This window comes from Zeus faber, assembly GCF_960531495.2.
Source record: "Zeus faber genome assembly, chromosome: 18".
Classification (NCBI taxonomy): domain Eukaryota; kingdom Metazoa; phylum Chordata; class Actinopteri; order Zeiformes; family Zeidae; genus Zeus; species Zeus faber.
This window is the reverse complement of record NC_137210.1, coordinates 24,753,569-24,777,014: the sequence shown is the minus strand read 5'-3', so window position 1 is coordinate 24,777,014 and position 23,446 is coordinate 24,753,569. Positions and strand designations below refer to the sequence as shown.

General features: G+C 49.1%; 1 protein-coding gene across 1 annotated transcript in view; it reads right to left on the bottom strand.

Moving 5' to 3' along the window:
• LOC307243950 (histone deacetylase 4-like) overlaps positions 1-23,446 on the bottom strand; it is a gene marked incomplete at its 5' end in the record, with an annotated part of 88,217 nt that overhangs the window by 25,842 nt on the left and 38,929 nt on the right. Inside the window, 8 exons of the mRNA XM_080018920.1 lie at positions 1,400-1,507; positions 8,008-8,054; positions 9,833-9,935; positions 11,797-11,930; positions 12,166-12,352; positions 16,655-16,927; positions 21,505-21,725; positions 23,040-23,250. Coding sequence (XP_079875046.1) covers positions 1,400-1,507; positions 8,008-8,054; positions 9,833-9,935; positions 11,797-11,930; positions 12,166-12,352; positions 16,655-16,927; positions 21,505-21,725; positions 23,040-23,250 — 1,284 coding nt within the window. The remainder of the gene's footprint in view (positions 1-1,399; positions 1,508-8,007; positions 8,055-9,832; positions 9,936-11,796; positions 11,931-12,165; positions 12,353-16,654; positions 16,928-21,504; positions 21,726-23,039; positions 23,251-23,446) is intronic.

Sequence of the window (23,446 nt, the reverse complement as noted above, 5' to 3'; positions counted from 1 at the left end):
GTGTGTGTGTGTGTGTGTGTGTGCGTGCGTGCGCATGCGTGTGCGCGTGCGTGTGCACATGTGTGAATGAGCTAAGATCAGGTTAAGATGAGGCCAAATCACTTCCTGTGAACCTTAACCATTTCGAGGAAGTGCCAAAGCGCGGGCCATACACATCTGTTTTTTTTAAGCCACGTATTAAAAGGAGGTGACTTGAAGAACGAAGCAAAGTTCTGACAAGAAATGACCAAAAGACATTTCACGCCGGTAATCACACCCACATGTACACAGGGCATGTGCGAGCGGGCTTTTTTTGTACCCTCACACCGCGCGACTTTAGCAACGGCCGCGCTACCGTCAGCGCGGAATGTCATTAGTCCGTGGCGTGTGTCTGCAGCTCGGCTAACGCTGACGCTTAAAACACGACCGGTGCTCCGCAGGGGGTTGCGGTGTAAGGGCTAATAAAGCCAAACTGTTCAGCAGCAGCTGTTAGTGCCGGCGGCGCCTGCGCACCACACCGCCCGCCCGCCGGGCTCAAAGCGCTCGAGTGGTGCCCTGCCAGGCCCGGCCGCAGGCGGAGGAGGAAGACTGGCTTGTGGGCATGGGAAGGGCGGGGTGGGGGACCGGGGTGGGGATCGGACCGGGACCGGGGGAGCAGTCTGAACGGCCCTAATGAGAGCCTCGGGGATGGGCGGCGGGGTGAGAAGTTTGGTTAGTGCGGTATCGGCGTCACTCCCTCTGCAGAGTTTTGCCGCCTTCCGGGTGACCGATGCGCTTCATTTCTCTCGGTCACCTGTGGTGGCGGGGATATTTTTTGTTAATCTTCATCCATATCGACAGTTTACTGAGCGTAACTAGCTACACTGCTGCAAATTCACCGCGGCCGCCATTTATGTCTTCACCGCGGCCGATTCTTGTATTCACTTTCTTGCCGGGAAAGGCAGACCCCTCCACCAACAATGGAAACGGCATATAGAGATTACATTTTTTTTTTTTTATCAAATAATGTCACGGATTACCACTTTAACGTCCCCCAATTGTCACACATTAATTATCTCAAAACCAGTACAGAGTGGGTGTGAGAGGGACTGAGGGGTTTTAAAAATATCTTGAGGAATCAAACAAGGGAACTTGAGGGGGCGCTAAAATATGAATTGGCATTAGTAATTTCAGCGTCTCACAGGAAGCAAGTGCCTTGCAGCTGTTTGGGAGGTATTCACGCCGTTTTTCGTAAAAACAATATCTTTAACCTCCAAACTAGTCTCCCATCAGGTTCCACTCCCAACACAACCCGGTGCCACCGTCTCGTCAAACCCTCGGTGCCGCTGCCGACGTCCTCCCGCGTGGGACGCCGCAGGCCGGCTCCGTTTGGCAGCCGGCCCCCGTCCTGCAGCTGGTCGGACGTGGAGCTGGAACAAACCTTGAGTTCTCCAGATGCGACCTTGAAGACCAGCTCCACCACGGAGCCCACGGCCAGACGAGCGGCGCTGGAAGAATGGACGTCGTTCCAAATGGTGTCACTGTCCACCTGGCAACACACGTGCACACACAGAAGAAAGAAAACACATTTTTGAAGGAGAGTATTTCTCTAAATAGCACGTCTCGTGGTTTGAGTGCATTAGGTTTTACTAGATTCCTCTCTACACTGCGTTTCCAAATTATTATGCAAATGATATTTTTCTCTGATTTTCCTAAATAGTCGATGCAAATGACAGTCAGTATAATTTTCAAGTCATCAACCGTTCGGGTATAATTTGAATGTTACTGAACAAACCTCCCAATGATAACAGGATTTTTTTCAAAATTAAAAAACTCAAAATGCACTGTTCCAAATTATTATGCACAACAGAGTTTCAAAACATTTTCAAGGTTGTAAAGAACTGAAAATGGTCATTTGTTGAATGTGCAGCATTAGGAGGTCATATCTACTGAAATCAAAAGCTATTTAAATCAAAAACATCTTAACAGGACAAGTTACATGTTAACATAAGACCCCTTCTTTCATATCACCTTCACAATTCTCGCCATGAAATTGTGAGTTTTTGGAGAGTTTCTGCTTGAATTTCATTGCAGGACGTCAGAACAGCCTCCCAGAGCTGCTGTTTTGATGCCAACTGCCTCCCACCCTCATAGATCTTTTACTTGAGGGGGATCCAAAGGTTCTCAATAGGGTTGAGGTCAGGGGAGGATGGGGGCCACACCATGAGTTTCTCTCCTTTTATGCCCACAGCAGCCAATGACACAGAGGTATTCTTTGCAGCATGAGATGGAGCATTGTCAGGCAGGAATATGACTTTGCTACGGAAGGCACGGTTCTTCTTTTTGTACCATGGAAGAAAGTGCTCAGTCACAAACTATATCTACTTTGCCGAGGTCATTTTCACACCTTCAGGGGCCCTTCACACCTTCAGGGGCCCTAAAGGGGCCCACCAGCTCTCTCCCCATGATTCCGGCTCAAAACATGACTCCGCCACCTCCTTGCTGACGTTGCAGCCTTGTTGGGACATGGTGGCGATCCACCAACCATCCACTACTCCATCCATCTGCACTACCCAGGGTTGCACGGGACTCATCAGTAAACAAGACTGTTTGAAAATGAGTCTTCATGTATTTCTGGGCCGCCTGCAACCGTTCCTGCTTGTGAGCATTGCTTAGTGGGGGCCCAATAGTAGGTTTATGCACAACTGCAGCCTCTGGAGGATCCTACACCTTGAGGTTGTCGGGACTCCAGAGGCACCAGCAGCTTCAAATACCTGTTTGCTGCTTTGTAAAGGCATTTTAGCAGCTGCTCTCTTCATCCCATGAATGTGTCTGGCAGAAACCTTCCTCATTCTGCCTTTATCTGCACCAACCCTGTGTCTGTGCTCTGAATCAGCCACAAACCTCTTCACAGTACGATGATCACGCTTAAGTATACGTGAAATATCTAATTTGTTCATGCCCTGTCCAAGGCATTGCACTATTTGAGGCTTTAAGGCAGCAGAGGGATCCTTTTTCTTTCCCATGTTGCTTGAAACCTGTGGCCTGCTTCATAATGTGGAACGTCCTTCTTAAGTAGTTTTCCTTCAATTGGGCACCTGGCAAACTGATTATCACAGGCATCTGAGATTGATTTCAGTCATGCAAAGAGCCCTGAGACACAACACCATCCATAAGTTTAATTGAAAAACAAAAAATGTAATGTTGAGGACGCTTAAATCCAATTTGCATAATAATTTGGAATGCAGTGTATACATGAACATGTCAGGACAATAAGAATCAAACTTGTTTGTCCTTCATTTGTCCTTCAGTCTGCCTGGTCATCTATCGGATCATATTTGCAGTAACAGTGCTCCGACTCAAGTCAGGACCTGCAGCACCGTGTTCAGCTCGGACTCGGTCACAGAGTCCAAATTCCCTTTAAAGCAAATCCCCGTGTTCACTTTGAAAAAGACACGCGTCGAGGCCCGGAGGCTCTAAGAATACAAAACTCAGGAATAATAGAACAACAACAGCACGCCGGTCAGCTCCTCTTAATGCCGCGGCACGCTTCCTTCGGCGGAGACCAATTTTCAGGCGCATTATCACGAATGCGCGACTGCCCGCAAATGTGCAAACGTGGCCAAAGCAGCGGGGAGAGGGGCAGTGCAGCCAACTCAGATTTTCGCCTGTCAAGTGTTTCGAAGCAGCTCCCGGAAAATGTTCACGCTCTGCGATCCTGCGGGCAAAAAACAAATGTGGTGCCGGGAGTTCAGAGGAGATGAGGATGTTTGGGGCGGGGGCGCAGGGAGCAGGGAGAGATATCAGAATATTTACAATAGAGTTTCTCTTTATTGCCACCGTACAGGAGGACACAATGAAATGAGTCCTCTGTGTTTGACCCGTCCCACACCGAGAAGTGGTCAGCGCAGTGCAGCGCCTTTTTGCCAGTGCCAGGGGCAGAGGCACCGACCGGAGTGTGAACCCCTCGCATGTCGTTCCATAGGGGGAGGAAACCACACAGACTGGGGAGAGCACGCAAACTCCACACAGAAGGGACCCGGGACGGCCGGGATCCGAACCCAGCACCTTCTTGCTGCGAGGCAACAGTGCAAAGCACTGCTGAGCCTTAAAGTAGAAGAGATCCAGGTCCAGGTCTAAGTCAGGTCTAGGTGTAGCTGAAGCCTCAGCGTTTTTATTCGAGCATACTTGGAGGGACGCATCTGTTTGGAGACAGTGTCACTCAGAGTAAGTTGCTCACCCAAAAGTCAAAACATTTGCATTTGAAAGTTTAAACATTAAAAGGGACTTTACAGGTTTTTGGGACTAATTTGCACGACATTACAAAGCTGGATATACAGGAAAAAGGTTGGATAACAAGAAAGAGGGCTGAGTCGGAGTGAGGACATCAGGAATGTGGAGGCTTCTTTACTTAAGGGGAAGACAGATTGACCCCAGTGACTTTTGGTTCTGTGTGTGTGTGTGTGTGTGTGCAGACAGAGGCCAGCTATTCAGCAGTCAGCTCTGATTAATGCTGAAGCACGCCTGGCCCTGGGCTGCAATCAGCGCACACCGTGCGCGTGCTCGTGCACGAGGGCGGTGCGGCTGCATCAGGCCGATGGGGGACGCGGTTGACACGGGATGGAGGAGCTTGCAGAGGGTGAAGACGCTGGGTGAGGGATTGATGTGTACGAGGTCAAATCGCCTTCTTCACGCAAACCCCTGGTAGGGCTTGGATTTCTGAACCCTGCGGCTGCTCGGCCTGTTCGTCAGTCAGACCTGCACCGGCCAACAGGACGTTTAGCAAGGCAGCCTTTCAACTTCAACTAAAGCCACATTTACGCTAAATCCCACAACGGATCAGACGGACGGGGGCCCACCCCCACCCCTCTCCCACCCTCTGGCAGCCTTCGCAGTCAATGTGTCTAGAATTCGCATCACAAAATACGTTGGCGGAATTGTAAACTCGTTGCACTCCGTTTCCATCTACAGTCTGAAATTGCCTCCACTCTCACTTTTTCGATTTCCGATTTGGGGGAGGGAAGGGGATTCAATTTTCCCTAAAGACACACACACACACACACACACACACACACACACACACACACACACACACACACACACACACACACACACACACACACACACACACACACACACACACACACACACTGGTGGTGAGTGGTGGAGCAGTGCGGGGAGGGAGAGATGGAAGGACGGATGGAGGGATGGGTAGGTGGGATGTTTTTCTAAACCGGTTCAAGGAAGAGATGTTTTTATAATTTCGTTAGTGGTATTTACATGTATGTTGAATCAAAAGTCAGAAAAAAGTGAAATATGCGAGTGTGTGTGTGTGTGTGTGTCTGTGTGTGTGTAAAAGGGGGAGAGAGAAAAAGAGAGAGAGAAAGGATGTAAAAGGAAAAAAAAGAACGTGTTGGCATGAGGGAACGATGGTTCTCCTCTAGCTGACAGCCTAATTTCAGCTCTCTCCTTCTGTTTGTGTGTGTTTTTTTTTTTGTGCTTTTGCGTGCCAGTGTATGTCCTGGTGTGTATTGCGTGCGTGCGTGCGTGTCAGACAGGAAGACAACAATTTGGACCCATTTGGCGTTCGAAAGAGCAGAACTGGAGCCCCTCTGGTTCCCACCCGAACAGGCCCCAGCGAGCCCCGAGGGGGAGAGATAGAGGGAGAAAGGAATTGGGAAAGAGGAAAGGATATAGAATGTAGTTGTGTTTCACTTTTCTCCTCACCCGTGACAGTTTACCTTCCTGCCCAGCGGTCCCGGGTACAGAACAATGCAAAGCAAATCAACAGCTTAACGACGCCGTGTGTAAAAGAGTGTTGACACAAGGGTCTCCACTCAAAGGCCTGGGGGGCCGTTCGTTCTGGTCACGACTCTTCTCGTCCCAGTGGCGGAGCGAGCGCCCCCTAGTGGCGGAGAGAGCGTCCCCTCCTGGCGGAGCCAGTGCCCCCTCCTGGCAGAGCTAGTGCCCCCTACTGACGGAGCGAGCGAGCGCCCCCTCGTGGCGGAGCGAGCGAGTGCCCCCTAGTGACCGAGCGAGTGCCCCCTATGGCGGAGCCAGTGCCCCCTAGTGGCGGAGCGAGCAAGCGTCCCCTAGAGGCGGAGCGAGCGTCCCCAAATGGCGAAGTGGGCGAGCGTCCTCTAGTGGCGGAGCAAGCACCCCTAGTGACCGAGCGGGCGCCCCCTAGTGACGGAGCGAGCGCCCTCTAGTGACGGAGCGAGCGCCCTCTAGTGACGGAGCCAGTGCCCCCTAGTGGCGGAGCGAGCGAGCGTCCCCTAGAGGCGGAGCGAGCGTCCCCAAATGGCGAAGTGGGCGAGCGTCCTCTAGTGGCGGAGCAAGCACCCCTAGTGACGGAGCGGGCGCTCCCTAGTGACGGAGCGAGCGCCCTCTAGTGACGGAGCGAGCGCCCTCTAGTGACGGAGCGAGCGCCCTCTAGTGACGGAGCGAGCACCCCCTAGTGACCGAGCGAGCGCCCCCTAGTGACCGAGCGAGCGGCCACTAGTGACGGAGCGAGCGAGCGCCCTCTAGTGGCGGAGTGAGCGAGCGAGCGCCCCCTAGTGGCTGAGCGAGCGAGCGAGCGCCACCTAGTGGCTGAGCGAGCGAGCGAGCGCCACCTAGTGGCGGAGCGAGCGCCCCCTAGTAGCGGAGCGAGCGAGCGCCCCCTTATGATGGAGCGGCTGGATCCCCGTCTTCCGTCGCCGATTGAAGAGCCATCTCTTCAGACGACACCTGGACTCTACTGCACAGACCTGTCGACCCCATGATGACAACAACTAACCTGTACTTGTTTCTATATTCCACAATGTTTAGCTGGCTGTGGCAAACAGTGCAAGTGGCTTTGAACAAAAGTGTCTGATGTGATGTGACGACACACCGATCCAACCTGCGCTCAACACAGCTACAAACTGCTCTGACGCCAAGATGGAAAGAGTCGGAAAAACTCCTGCAAGCTGATGCTGAGCACCACACATCCTTTAGCTCATCGACGGTCAATTGTCCAGTACCTTGGATGTCAAACTGTACAAACATCAAACCCAAGTGGCTGCGGAGAGGGAACGTCAAGCGGCAGAGGAGGAGGACCGTGTTCCACTGCTTTGTCTTTAAAGAACGCAGAAAAGAAGAGGAGTGTGTGTGTTTTTTGTAAAAGAAACGAGGGGGCGCGGTGTAGAACAGAAGGAGGATATGTGGTGCTGGAAAACAAGAGCTGATAACACCGTGCGCAGGCACGCACACGCACACACACACACACACACACACCCGTCATCTTTGACACAAACATTCAAGGCACACAGAATAAAGTCATAAAAACACTGCTGTGCACAAACATGCCACACACTGTTAGAACACACTGGAGTCACACACACACACACACACACACACACACACACACACACACACACACACACACACACACACACACACACACACACACACACACACACACACACACACACACACATACACACACACACACACACACACACACACACACACACCCCAAGCTTGTTTAGTAAAAACATCTGGATATAATTACCAACTCGACGGAAAGCAGAGCAACAGATTTTGTTGCCTCTGGAGCTTGAGGTGGTGTATGTGTGTGTGTGTGTGTGTGTGTGTGTGTTAGGAGAACAAATAGCACCATTATTTGGACAGGGGAGGGAGGGAAGGAAACAAAGAAAAAGAAAGGGGGAGAGTGAGAGAAAGAGAGACTATCTCACTTATGTGAACCAAGGTTAATTTATTACAAGGAAGGTCTTAAAATATTCTCCAGTATTTCCCACTGCATGGCTGCCAAAATCCGGCAAAATCAACTCAAGTTGGGACGACGGCACTTTTTCTTTACCGATACAGATCCGGGAAATCTGGAGTATGTCACTTTGTTGTCCTCCAATATCCCAAGCATCTTTGCTGGATACAAACACGGGGCGTCGGTGCAGGCAGACAAGATGGCTGCTGAACAAGTTACCTGGACGCGCTGTACGCATGAAAAACACCAAAATAAAACCAAAAACCAAACTAGAAGCGGTTGTCGTGGCGGATATGACTCACCCCCAATCCCCCACAGGGCAGCCTCACGAACATGGGGTTCACTGAACCTGGGAGAGAGTGAGAGAGGGAGGGAGAGAGCGGGGGAGAGGGAGAAAACAGGGACGTGAGAGAGGTGAAGAGCCAACATTGTAGACTCACGCGGTGCGACTGCTGATCTGACCTTTGACCCCGGGGCGGTTCACCTCCGTGTCTGGCGAAGCCACGCCTCCGTCCGCCAGAGATATAAATCAGCATCGATTCCACTGTTAAGTTTGTGAACTATATTTAAACATTGTGACATGGATACTTTGCTTGGATGTTCCGCTGCAGGACTTTCCAAGTTTCACTTTGGGATTGAAATAAATGGTCGACTTTGACTTTTGAGCCAAAAACCTCCCAGTTTAAAAATGGAACGGATTTAATACTGACAATTGGATTATCTCACAGTCCGTCTCAAAGGGACATCTATATACGGCACATGATGTATTTTTTTATTTTACCCCTCACAAGTTCTGTTCAGTTTGTGTTTTTTTTTTTTTAAACAGATGTTTTTGTCGTTCTTGCCTCGCTCCACCTGTACGGTGCCTCGCTGGAGGGTCTGGAAAAACCACCCGACTCATTTACATCTCCATGGGAACTCGGAGCCACCATGGTCAACATGGTCCCCCCCCGCCCCCCCCCCCCCTCTCTCTCTCTCTGAGGGTGAATTTGACAAGGGAGAGTTTCCCTGGCGCTGGGAGCAGAGCCGCTCACGCTCTTTATGGGATGGACTGGGATCCGTTCAGCAGGTGCTCCGGTGCAGGGGTTTGCAAGTCACAGGATGAAACACGATGAGAAAAACAGAATCATGGATCCCTGCAGATCATCTGTAGTTATAGCACACTGAAGACGGAAATCTATTTTATTAAACCCATTTCATCCTTTCAGCACCTCCTCCTCCTCCTCTCGTCTATTCGTAGTATAATCATTTAAAAATTGACTGGAGTGTATCAAGACTTATCATTTCAGACCAACTATTCAAGGGAAATAACGATTCAGAGTCCTCCGCTGAGGATTGATCTTGATCCTAAATGAGTAGATAACATTTTATTTTTTTTATGACTGTAAATGCATTTTGTTTATTCGCTTTTCTTTTTATTATTATCGATTGCCGTACTGCTATTATTATTATAGCCAATGATCCAGTGTGCTCACGCCAAAACCTAATCCATCTGCTTTCATTTGGGCTGGGACGTGAATGTTGTTTTGTAAAATTAAAGGAGAAAAGAGAAAAGTGGTGCATCCGTGTACGACTTTTCATTCATTCAAACTTTGTTGATTCACGGCATGAGGAAGACACAGCGATGACATCAAACTGGAACATTTCTCAGTTTGTGAAAATGAAAATGTTACACCTTGGTTTTATAAAGTATACGATGTAGAAGCAGAGTAACAGTTAGCCTGACAGGCTGGCCAGCAGCCAGGACCAGAATCAATGAGCTCAGAGGAAGTTTGTAGGTGGTGCAGCAGCTCATCTAGGAAAGCAGTGTGTGTGTGTGTGTGTGTGTGTGTGTGTGTGTGCGTGTGTGTGTGTGTGTGTGTGTGTGTGTGTGAAATTGCCGGGATGATGTCATGGAAAATATTTGTGTGTGTCTGTATGTGTGTGTGTGTGTGTGTCTGTGTGTGTGTGTGTGTGTGTTAGTGTTTTGGACACGTTTCTATGTCAGTGTGTCCATTTGAATTTACAGTATGTGTCTTGCGTGCATCGTGTCTTTGTCGGTGGGTGTGGTGTTGTGTGTAATGTGTGTGTGTGTGTGTGTGTGTGTGTGTGTGTGTGTGTGCGCGCGTGTGCCTGTGTGTTCCTTACAGTCCAGTTTCTGCCGCAGCGGGTTGGTTCCGTACAGAAGGACGTGGGCCTCAGAATGGACCGTCTGCAGCTCCTCCAAAGTAGCTTTCCTGCCACGGATACACTGGATGGAGCGACAGAGCGAGAGAGAGAGAGAGAGAGAGAGAGAGAGAGAGAGAGAGACAGAGAGAGTCAGGATATCTGATTGTCAGTCAGGATGTCTTTGCTGATCGTAAAAGTAAAGAAACCAAGGTTCCGGGGCGAGATCGCGGACTTGCTTGGCGACTTGTCAACTGCCCCGAGAAAAAAAAAATAAAATGAAAAAAATAATAAAATAAGTGGGAGCGAAGGTGAGACCCCAGAGTCCACGGCAGCAACCGGATTATTTCCGAAAAAAGTTCTTTCTTGTTTAAAATCTGTCCTAATGTGTTTCGACACAAGAGATCCCACCGTCTTGTGTGTGTGTGTGTGTGTGTGTGTGTGTGTGTATAAACGCTGTAACGAGGGTTCCCAAATACTTTTATGGCAAGGCCCCCTTCTGAGACTAAGCGCTGGCATAGTCCCGCATCGCAACCCAGAAAAGAAGAAGAAGAAGAAGAAGAAAAAAAAAAAGAAAAGTTGCACTGTTTTATCGGCTGAAGATAAACCGTTCGCCAACATGAGTGGAGTTGAATGAATGTGTGTTCGGTGAAAAAAAATATAGAAATATTAAAACGTGTTAAAACAATAACACAAAATACATATTGGGGCTGTGAATCGATCGAAAAATAAATCACCAATCGATTAGTGGAGAAAACAGACTCCCCCCTCTGAAGGACACAGCAGTCATTCCCATCAAAATGATCTAAATGAACGACCACAGCCAAATTAGGAAATAAAAAAATAATAATAGGAGTGACCAAGTCCCAGAGAGGGGAGTATTTTATGACTTTCCAGTTGATTTGTTTGTTTTTTCTTTGGGGAGGTACTTCATAAAAAAAAAAGTACCTTTCTTTAAATCTTCACACGAGACACAGATTCTGATTGTTGTTGTTTTTTTTTTTTTTGTTATTTTTTTTTTTAACAGAGGTCCCCGCGGGGTTCAGGAAGCTCTGCACACGAGGTGACATGTCCTGCTCCCCTGGTGGAGGGTTTCAGTACAGGCCGCGCGGAGACGTCCCACACCGCGTGAAGACGGAGAGGACGGGTCCTGCAGCCCAGCGCCAATCTTATTACTGTGATTAGACACAGGCCCCGACGGTAACCAACCACCCTCCTCCCACCGCCGCCACCACCACCACCACCACCACCACCACCACCACCCCAGAGAGAGAGAGGAGAGGAGGGCGGGAATCCCACGGCTGAATGATCTGAAGGCCCCGGTTCTCTGGGGGAGCTGAGTTGGCTGATTGCCGGCTCCATTCATAAGAAGACATGAATAAGTGCAGCTACTCAACCGGGCTTATGAGATGATTCGCCGCACGCACGCACGCACGCACGCACGCACGCACGCACGCACGCACGCACGCACGCACGCACGCACGCACGCACGCAATACAGAAAAGACTGGAGAGGTGGAATTTAAGGCGGATTAGGACTTTGTTCCGAGCCTCACGGCGTGCAGACAGACGTTTTTTCTTTTGGGTTTTTGCGTGACGGGGCGCGGCACGCTCGGCTCCCAAAAAAGGCCGCGCGTGAAAAACCAAGAAAAGACGTCAGGTTTGCTAAAAACCAAATGAAGCAGCAGCCCGGGGATGCTGATGCTTTATACTTCCCCCGTGTGGACGTAGGAATACACTACAGCTGTTTTCATTTGTTTACTTGTTCATATACGGTAATCAGCTTTTTGTTTTTCAAAGCTGCTTCTGTTCGGGTGATAAAAAAAAAATGCATCGTGCATTTTGGGTGCAACAATCACAATAAAATTCTGCAAAAACCCCTGCTCTACCTTCCTATCCATCTGTCCGCCCGTGCCTCCCTCCGCCCGTCCCTCCGCCCCTCCTCACCTCGCAGTGCGCCCGCAGGCCTGTCTCCTGCAGTCGGGACCAGATGCTCTGGATGCGTCCGGCGTGCTCTGGGTGACTGGTGGTGTTGCCGCACATGCACTGGTGCTTCTGCATCAGGGAGTCGTACACCAGGCCTGGAGAACACACACACACACACACACACACACACACACACACACACACACACACACACACACACACACACACACACACACACACACACACACACACACACACACACACACACACACACACACACACACGTTTTGTAACTTCATGTATGCATGTAGCCACGGGTCTGGAATTATGTGGGTCTCACAGTATTGTATTGATATATAGATCATATAATGAGCATTGATTCCGGCTGACCTGTGGTGAAGCGCGGCGTGGCCGGCGGCTCCTGCACCACCATGGGGAAGGAGGCGGAGGCCGGGGACGACTGGGCCCTGGAGAGCGGGCGGTGCCCAGCTAGGCTGATGGGCAGGCCAGCCGCCTCCATGGAGGCCTGGTAGTTCCTCAGCTGGTGGATCCTCTGCTGCTCCAGCAGCACGGCCTGCTGCTGGCGCGATTAAACACACAAAAAAAAAAGCACAATTAATATTTTTATCTATTTCTATCTATTATCTACTAATGGAATTATAAAGTCCTGTATTATAGACTCTGCTATTTCAGGGCACTGGATATGGAAAGTATGTTTACTTTTAGTACTTATATATTTTAATTAAGAAGAAATGTCAATGTGTTGTATTCAATAGAGTCCTTTTGTGTGGGGTATATGTCTGAGCATTTCTTCCGCCACTGATTCAATCCACAGTATTGGCTGGGCTGCAACGACGCTCTGCTACCACAGGGTGGCGCCGAATGCACGTAAATGATTATTCCCCACAACAGCCACAGCAGCAACAGCGCCGGGCGAATCGATTGCCTTTTCATTTCTCCGGAAGCATTAAAAAAAAAAAAATAATAAGGGCGCGTGTGTTATGATTGCCAAAGAGTTGAACTAGCAGCCCTGTCTGAGCGGACGCCAACGACAGCAACAGATAAGCAAAGTGGGATGCAAAAACTGGCCACCAATTAGAAATGCTCATGTGGGAGCAACCTAAGTGCGTGGATGATCTTCGCACAATCTATTAGATCTCCAGCGGTACGAAAAACATGAAAGTGGCGTTTCGAGCGCAGTGTGTGAGAGAGAGAGAGAGAGAGAGCGAGAGAGAGCGTCTGAGCCCCTCTGCCGCTGCTGGTTCTAATGGGCAGCTCTGCCTGGGGTCCTGGCGCCATAGTGACAGGGAAGGGCTCGTCTGATTGGATTTGGCTGAGTAGGCAGCCGAGCACGGCTAGACGGGGGAGGACACGGCGATCGGACTATGTGTGTGTGTGTGTGTGTGTGAGTGAGAGAGAGAGAGAGAGAGAGAGAGAGAGAGAGAGAGAGAGAGAGAGAGAGAGAGAGAGAGTATGTATGTGTGTGTGTGTGTGTGTGTGTGTGTGTGTGTGGGTGTGTGCGCGCACGTGTGTGTGTGTGTGTACGGGCGAGCGGGAGGTGAGCAGGAGAAGCAGATGGGGGAAAGAAATAGATTTTTACAGCATTTTAGCTTGGTTATTAAAGGGGACACAACTCATGCTTTTGAATTTTTATGCTAAAAATACCACCAAGAGTATACATTCTAGCCATTGTAACATCAAAACCAGGCTGTTTTTTGTTTTGTTTTGTTTTTTATGGATGGAGCCACCCTCCTGAGGCTAGTTCTGTGAGCCAATGGGGTTGGAGCACAAGTTCCGGGTTCTGTGAGCCAATGGGGTTTGAGCTTTCATCCGGGTCTGCTCCGTAAACTTTCACCGATTTCACATGACCGCTCCGCCAAAATCTGTTTCTGAACAAATTTGAGGCGAGAAACAATCGATCCAGTTGCCGAATCTTCACTCACATTGTATCCGGGATCATTTGTTTCACGTAAACGTCGGTAAATAAAATAAAATTAACTAAATGATTAAAATGAATACATTTTGTTTGGAGAAACGCGCAGCTGATCTACCACATAGCTTATTATTATTTTTTTTTTTTAAATAATTACATTTCCCTCGTCTGCAGTTTTGTCGCAGACAGTTGGTATTATTTCCCCTTTCTTTAAAAAAAAATAATAAAAATTGAGCTGGTCTCCGCACCACAACAGAGCACTTCCCATGCTTAGCTCTTAGCAACGGGACCCGCTGTAGCGGTGGCGCTCAAGCCGTGGGTGGAGCTCTGGGATGGACGGCCCCCAACCCTCAGATGGGGGCGGGGGGGGGGGGGGGGGGGGTCCAATTCTACTGAAGACGTTGGGGTTGGCTGTGAAATGTTAACGGCTCCTTTCAGAACATGTTTTCCGAACTGACAGCTCACGAAACACTGACTGGGTTGTCTCATTTCCCAGTGTGTGTGTGTGTGTGTGTGTGTGTGTGTGTGCCTGTGTGCCTGTGTGTGTCTGTGTGTGTGTGTGTGTGTGTGTGTGTGTGTGTGTGTGTGTGTGTGTGTGTTAGTAGTTCCATCAGAGACACAAACGTATGAGCACAAGCACTGGAGAAGTGAGTTTCATAATAGGGCGCCTTTAAAATACATGTGTCTGAATGACAGAGTTTGGCGTGGGCGCGTATAGGTTTGCATGCATGCCCATTAGTGTGTGTGTGTGTGTGTGTGTGTGTGTGTGTGTGTGTGTGTGTGTGTGTGTGTGTGTGTGTGTGCAGGCTGGTCCACAGGGTGCCTGGCTGCTGTTTGACAACTGTGTGGAGGTGGTTAAACTGCCCTCAGCCATTCACAGAAACCAGATGACACTGGATGAGTGGGAGGTCTGCAGCACGTGCGCTCGTGTAGGAGTGTGCATGAGAGAGGGGGAGGAAGGGGGGGGTTATGTTTTATTTGTGAGTCGGGAATCTAACTTTAAAAATAGCTTGAATAGTTTCAAGCCACAGCAGACAGACAGACGGACGGACGGGGAGACAGAATGTGGCGTGTCGCGTTACAGTCGGGCGCCCGCTCCATCTGTTGCCGACGGTCCATCCCACTCCCACATTCGGCCTCAAAACCCTCCACGGGGCGCGCGGCGAGAGGGGCTCAACGGCATGGGAAAGCGGTGGATGGTAAGGCGTGGACGGAACAGCGCGGAGGAGCATGCGCCGTCCAGCCGCCCTTACCTTTGACCCTAGAATGCACGTGATTGGTCAAAAATGGACCAGGTGATTGCTCAGGTGGTTTACTTTCATCATCTCAAAACTCCAGGAACCCCTTATTTGAAGGTATTTGGGATGACGCGATGACGCTGTACAGAAATAATATGCACAAACAGAACTAATTGTAAGCCCACGCCTCCATCCTGGGGTTAAACACGGATGTTCCTACACTATGAGGTGGAGGTAGGAGGAGGTTGGAGACGAGCGTTTGATGGCACTCTCAGATGCTTTTGGAGCAGGTTGGAGCATAATTTAATTGTGGAGGCTGCAAAGCAGATGGCGCAGAAAGTGTTTTTCTCCGTAGGAAGAGTGTGTGTGTGTGTGTGTGTGTGTGTGTGTGTGTGTGTGTGTGTGTGTGTGTGTACGTGCGTGTGCGTGCGTGCGTGTAGCCGCCACGCGGAATCAACGTTTTAACGCGTCGGCTCAACGCGCGCGACGCTTCGCTTTAACAGCTGAAAAGATATTTATTAAAGCCGGCATATAATTAGCGGCATTTTTTTTTTTATTCTTATTTTCTTTTTTTTTTTTTTTTCCTACTTTTAGTATTTTATCTTTTCTCTCTTTTTTTTTTTTTTATCCCGCCTCTTTCTAATGCGTTTAAGAGTTCAGCTCACCTCCTCTACTGAATCTGAAGCACTTTTGAGAAGCCTTTTATCCACTTTTAATGTAATTATTTACATTTTCTTTTCTCCATTGCAGGTTTGAAAGAAGCCACATGAATGCTATAATCACCTCTTATTATTAGTAATAATCACATTATACCTCAGCGGGTCACTGGGGGGCTGGGCGATATCAACATAATATCCTTATCGCGATAGACACCAGATATCGTCTTGGATTTTTGTTATTGGATTATTGAGTTATCGTTAAATGTTGTTTTGAAGGCTGCATTACAGTTCTCCTAACTGTCCTAATCGATGCCTCCGCCTGCGTGGTTGGAATATCCACACCGCTAATCACTGTTTCTCAACTATCTCTTGTGTGTGAATATCTCATAAAAGCAACAACAGTCATCGCAGACATATCGTTAAATGATCATTGTCGAGGTAGAAAAGTTAACTGCTTTGCTAGAGCAAGTACGCACCATTGTTGTTGTTGTTGTTCTGTTTACATTTTTATTGTTATTTGCACATCGGTGTGTTTTGTTATGCAGGAGAGGAAAACCTGTAATTGTGCTCTATTTTAATCCGTCCGTTATTGCTGTTGAAAACAACCGAGGGAGAATTCTCAGAGGTGGGCCTATATTTATTTAATAAAGGCTATTCTTCACATTCCATTTTTCATTTACATGTTGATATATTGTGCAGCTGTATATTTTCAAACGGGGAAGGAAACCCTGTCCTTGCATTTTATTTGAAACACACTCGCTTTTAATAAGTGCTTGTGACATCATGTGGCTTTGACTTACAACCCAACATTTAGCCCACTTTGTAGAAAACACCGAGATATGTACCGCGTATCGCCATTCAGCCTTAAAATACAGCAATGTGATTTTTGGTCCGCATCGCTCAGCCCGAGGTCATCTATTATAACTAGTCCTCTTCTCTCTCGTCTATGCAGTTCAGAAAACTGCATCACTCGAAAGAAGTTAAATATATTGTTATTATAGCGGAAGGTATCGAGCTTCATATGGTGAGCGCAGACCACCCGTCCTTACCTGTCTGAAGAGCAGCTCCTGCTCCCTCTCCCTCTCCTCCTGCTCCTGGGGGTCGGGGGGCTCCTGCTTGATCACCAGCCCCCGCAGGGGAGCCGCTTCCTGGACGGAGGCGGAGGGCGAGGTGGAGGAGGTGGAGGAGGAGGAGGACGGGGTGAGGCCCTGGTGCTCCCTCAGCTCCTCCTCCGTCTCCTCCGGGTGGCTCTGGTGCTGCCTGGCGGGCCCGGGGCCGCCGGGGCCCGAAGCGGGGGCCTGGTCGCCGGGCTTGGCCATCATCTGGAGGAGAGGGGAGGAGAGAGGGTTGGGCGGGATCTCACAATCTGATTCAATAACACTTCCATCCCATATGGATGAGATGGCTCAGGATGGTATGATGATAGTAAATAGTGTATAGTATATAGTATATAGAATATTTACATTTTAAACAGAATAAGAATTTCTACCAACTTTTCAGCAAATCACCTGACGTGCATTACAAAAGTATTTCACCGAACAAATTCGGACCAATACAAACATTAAATATTTCAGCTAATTCGGTGGCATGTAATTCAGATCATCATCGGAGCTTTCCTCTTTTAACCCAAACTCCGACTAGACACATCTGAGGGGGCTGTGTCAGAGCGCCCCCCCCCCCCCCCGGGGTCATTTCCTCAACACTCTCCACGAGAATTCAAGTTGACGGAAAGTCTGTAATGTGGCATGCATGACGACAGCCACGCACTCCCTTTGTGCAAACGGAACAATACCACAACCAAGAACTGACAACGGCATTTCCACTGAACCGGAGCTCAGTCCCCGCTCCTCTAAAGGATTCATTTGAAACACATCACGCCAGACATAAGGTTCTCTGCACATTATGAGTCATAGCCCATTATTTTCAACCCGGCAACATAACAACTCGTCTATATGACTAAAGAAGAAAGAAGAAGTTTCAGCGACAGAAAGTGAATCCAAGAGAGGAACTACAAACAATATGGATAAATAATGGATCCTCGTTCAACTTTGTTCATAGTTTTTTTTGTTTGTTTCTGCATCTTTGCTTTGAAAGGTGCAATGCAAATAAAGTTTCCTTTTATGGTTATTGTTGGTCAACTCTTTGAGACGGTGCTGCCGAAAGAGGCTCTGAAGGCTGAAAGGGAGGACAGAACCACAGCTCGGATAGAAAGAGGGAGAGAAAGACGGGAAGAATTTAAGGGGGTTGAGGTTCATTACAGGAACCCTGTTGTGGCAGCTGGATGTGTCTCTATCGCCACGGCAATGACAGGGGAAGCGCGCACGCACGAGCACGAGCACACGCACACACACACAAACCCTTGATGTCTAAGGTCATCGGTGTTGTAGACCTCTGTTTGCAGTTGGGACACACACACACAAATGTACACACACATGCAGGCACATGAACACACATGCAAATGTGTGTATTCACACACACACACACACACACACACACACACACACACACACACACACACACACACACACACACACACACACACACACACACACACACACACACACACACACACACACACACACACGCAGGCCACAGGCTTCGTCTGGCAGGTCGCCCAGGGAATGGTGGATTGACGTCAGAGCGCAGGCTCTTGCCTCATCCTCGTCCTTCTTCTCCAAACAAGCTCCCCTTTTACCACTCCTCCACCCTTGCTTAGCTGCTTCTCCCTCTCTTTTACACTCCCTTCATCTCCCCTACCCTTCTTTTTCACAGAGGAAATAGTTGCTGGGATTTGAAGCGTGAGGTGGAGGGGGGTGGGGGCAGACGCTAAATAAACCTGTTCAAGCGGGAAGGGAGGGGTGAGCGTCAGACATTATGTACTGCTGTGTAAACAAACATGTGTTCCTCTGTCCGTCCTGCACTATCTCTATGGTTCTCACACCACACCTCAAACAACCTCGAAAATATTCGTGAGAGTTTTCAATTTTTTTTGCAAAATTGCAACCCAATTGATGTTCCAATGAACAGAACACTTGGCCCTGAGTTAAAAAATAATAATAATAATAATCACAGTATGTTTTTGTAACTTTGCGCACACGGCTCTTTATGATCAGAAAATTGAAAAAAAGACGAGCACTTCCAGTTTCTGCGATATGCAGAATGTGTATTATCACTGGAAGTAATTATATGTGACTCATCTTTCTTCACTGGTAGTAGTTAAAAAGGTAGGAGGAAAAATAAATAAATATAAAAAAATGGCATTCATAACAATCATGGAGGGACCGCTTTGTCCTCGACAACCAAGTTTCTTGCCAAACATCCCAGACACCAAAGCAAAAAAGAAAAAATCAAGGTGGCTGCAGGGTCGTCTTTTATGTTTGAGCATAAAAGGACGGACGGAGGTGCGACTGATGGACTTAACAAGAGGCGTTTAAAGAGCGCGCGGGAGGAAACAGCAGCAGCCAGGACGGCCGAGCCTCTGGTTTCGGAACCAGCACCCGTGGGCGTCCCCCTCAGGGCTCCAGCTTCAGGGCCCACGCGCCGGTCGCGCCGGCGACGCTCACACCTGAGAACCGCCGGCAACGTCTCAAACGCCTCGTGGTTGTAGGGGCGCGGCAAAGACTGCGGGCGGCTGCCCAGGCGTCGGTCAAAATGCTGCACGGCGTGCCTCCGAGACGACTCGGACCTACTATGATCCCATCTGTCAAGGCAGCGATGGAGCGGTTGCGTAAAAAAAAAAACAACAACAAAAAAAAACAAACGTTTCCTGACAGAACATTTGGGCCAATGAAATCTGATAGGGCTCCCTGTAGCTTAGATAAGCATGTATCACGTCACAACGCCACTCTTGTGAAACCTTTTACGTCACACGTCGGCGAGCTCGAGGTTGCGGCTGAAATGCCAGAATAACCGCATGACAAAAAAAAATAAAACAAAAAATAATTTTTTTTTAAAAGAATGCAGTTCCTTGACGACATGTGATCAGCGCTATCGGGGTATCTGGTGCGTTGGCATGGTTTTCAGAAGACGAGTGGTTAACCGCAAAAGAGAGGGGTGATGCCGCGCGTTTTATCTTAAGGATACTCGGCCGGTAAGGTGGATATCTTGTACATTCACGGCGAAAAAGACGGAGCGGAGAGCACCCTGCTGTGGTGTACCCCGCTGTCAACGACGACAGGAAAGCACCGGGTTTAAAGCGGCGTCGACGTGGCGCTGTACCGTTTCAATATCCCGGATTCAGTTTGGAAAAAACAACAACAGCTTTGTCAGGACGGATTTTGGTGCCAGCGCTTTCACTGTGAATCCACGCACGGCGGCGGCAGTGGCAGCTGCAACGCAGCATAACTCATGAAATGACAATAGCTTTTCATGCAGCGCTAAGACAGACTACGGTGCTGTTTGTGTTTTTACCAAAGTTTTCTAGGTTACCGCAAATAAAGCGCCGGGGTCGGCGGGCGAGCCATTGGTTCATCCACCAAGAGGATTATGGCGGATTACACCGTCAAACTAATCTCATAGAGAATAACACGCTATGGCACTCAAAGGCCGCCGTCATCTGACGCGCGCTGTGCATTTTGCTTTTGTGTCAAGGCCCACCCTCATGGATATTAAAGAAACAGGCGAGACGGGTTAGGATGCCCAAATTGACCCGAGACGTCCGACGCCGCCGACGAAGGAGCGGCCGGGTCGCTTCATTTCCTTTAGGAAAGGTGCGATACAAACAAAGGTTCTTATTGTCGTCCACCTCTTGGTATCGTGGAGTTCGGACCTGCACTTTATTGGGAAGACACGGAGCCTCAAAAGCCCCAAGATGAGGCGTCAGGCGGCGGCCGTCACACGATATTAAACATTCACAGGGTTCCGACGGAGCTCGGTCCGACGGGAAGGCCACCAGACAGACAGACAGACAGACAGACAGACAGACAGATGGACAGACACACACACACACAGGCGCCGCAAAGAAAAAGAGCATCTCTGGATGTATGCCCCCGCTCCGTACTGACCTTCTGATGCTGCTTCCTCCCTAATCATCCAGCGCTCACAAAGACGCTCACCCACACAGACCTACACCGACGGAGCGTGTCACGCTTCCTGCGCGCCCATATATGGAGGCAGCTTCCTCCACGGCGCGGTTGCCGAGGCGACAAGAAACGCACACACGCAGGAGCTAGAAGAAGACTCGCTGCGGGCCGGCTGATGCATCTCTCTCTCACTTTCTCTCCGGCGCACACTGGCATCCCAGGAAAATATGGAGATGGTGTAAAGCAGGGGTTTCTCACGACAGGCTCGAGACGACTTAACGCCGCCCGCCGCATCTTTAATATATTGTAAAATCCATCCGGCAAATTCATTTTTAAGATCACAACGCTTAATCCACACAATTTTACTTTGTGTTTTCAGAATACAAAACAGGATATAATAGAGTGGAACAGAGACAAACGCATTTCATATTCTATTTCCTCAAAGACGCCGTGTCTATGTTTTACAGATACATCATTAGGAAATCCAGGAATGAAACGTGCGACAGGTTGCCTTTCCCTCTGTCCCACGCAGGCCCCCGGGGGCCACTGGCCGGATCCTTTCAGTGTCAGGCCCCTGGTCTAAACCTTTCAACCAAGACCCTGTTCGCCGATAACAAAATAGGCTGCAGTCGGTATCAGAGCAGTTCCCGAACACGTATAGACGTATATAGATATGAAACATGATATGAGCCTAAATGCCTCTGAGTAGCTGGAGCATTTGAGGTTTTCACTGAAAACGACACTCAACACAGCATGACGGAAGTACAGGGGCTCGAAACGCAACACACACTTCAACAACAACAACAACAACAACAACAACAACAACAACAACAACAAGCCTAAAACACACATGTTTGAACTGAATCTCCCTCCAGCACCTTGTTGATGATGTGCTGCTGCTGCTGCTGCTGCTGGAACTGCTGCTTGTGTTTCTCCAGGAACTGCTGATGCTGCTGCTGGACCACCAGCTGCTGCAGCGCCTGGGCCTGCCCGCACTGCTGCTGGGGCAGGGGGGCCGACTGGGTCCTCCCCAGGGGCCGGTGGCCCCGCGCCAGCTTGGACACCGAGGGCGACGGCAGCGGGAGGCCGCCGAGGCTGGCTGTGTGGGGGCGGAGGAGAAACACAGGTGTGAAAAGACACCTCAAGGATTTCTGCATTTATGAATTTGTGAGGACAAATGACTACATAATTGGGCATATTAAACCACTTCTTCACTATTTCCACATGATGGACCACGCCCTTCTGACTCCCGGTTTAGCGAGTCAGACCTCCAACGTCAGGTTCAGGTGGAGGTGACTTGAAAGTCCCTCACAAGTTGCCACTTTTACGAACTCCCCGCTTCATTACTGACACCAGCTGGTATCGCCGTTGGTGAGAGTCAGCTTTGTTTATCGCAGGTTGCCATGGCGCCGCTGATGCGCGGTGTTCAAGGGCTAGCCGCGCCCCCATTTTCCATCCGGGGGCCAAATTGACGTGGAGGCGAGACAAGAAACTGGGTGAAGGTCTAAGCGTGAAGAAAAGCAGTACAACAGCCTGTCCGTCAAAACAAACAAAATCAAACATCCCCGCTAAGTTGCAGCACGTCACGTGAAGGGCCTTGGTCGAGAACCCAGAGGACACAGGCAGGGGGGGCAGGATCTCGAGGGGGACCATTATCTCTGATTATAGCATAAAGGCTGGATTTTGCTTTGCTTTGGGTGTTTTAGGGGGGAGGGAGGACTTTCCAACACTTGGAAAAAAGAGAATCTCACAGTTCCTTTGCTTGCCACCATGTTCTGATGCTATATGAGCTCCGTATCGTCAGTAGTTTTACATCATTAAGCCTTAAGATGCAGTATGCTATACTACAAGTAACCAATAATACAAAAGTAACGTTTGTACCATGAGCATAAACAGATTCTGCAAAACTATGATTCGTCCATATGTCCATATTAGTCCAAGCACTGTGACCAGTACAAATTCCTGACCATATGTTATACTTGGCAAATAGAAGCATTTAGCTGCTGAGGTCAACATGCCTGGGTGACCTGGGCTGGCTAGACTAACTGGGCAGCCAGCTGCCCTAGTGAGCTGAATATATGAGTATAACGTCAATATTATTCCCGTATTATCATTTCAGTTTCGGGTCGTCAGTCTCGACCAAGACGTTGAAGGGTCGCCGTCATTCCTCACAGAATGGTTTTCAATGAAAATTTCCAATTGAAATATTAGTCTGGAGCTGTTAAGTCATGAACAACTCAAAGTAATTCTCTAAATATAATATAAACAATAATAATAGTAAAAATAATAATAATAAAAATAATAATAATAGATTATATATTCTGATATGAGGTCTTGATATTATCGAAATGTTCATGGGAGTTGTATTTGAAGATGAGAACACATGCACCACCTCCACAAAGAGTGGACTGACCCAGTGGGTTGTGGGCCTGCTCCAGCAGCACCATGTGCTGCAGCAGGGGGTTGTGGCCGGCGGTGCCCCCCACCCCCTCCCTGTCCAGGCTGGAGGCCGCCAGGTAGGAAGGGAGGTGAGCGGTGGGCAGGAAGGGGGGCGTCAGAGGGATGCCTTGCTGTATCCCTGGCAACGACAGGCGGCTCTCCACGTCCTGGTGTCCCGACACCACCTAGAGAGGGAAAATTATTATAATCATAAATAAAAATATAGATGATAATAAAAAAGGATTTTGGTTGGCTGTTGAGAGATACAACATTGTAAATCCTAAATCAACTTATTAATAACGTTTCATTTTGTGTGCTGTCTAATGTGGAATTTTCTGTGCAAGTAATTTTCTGCAAGTGTTTTCCTATCACTGCTGCTTC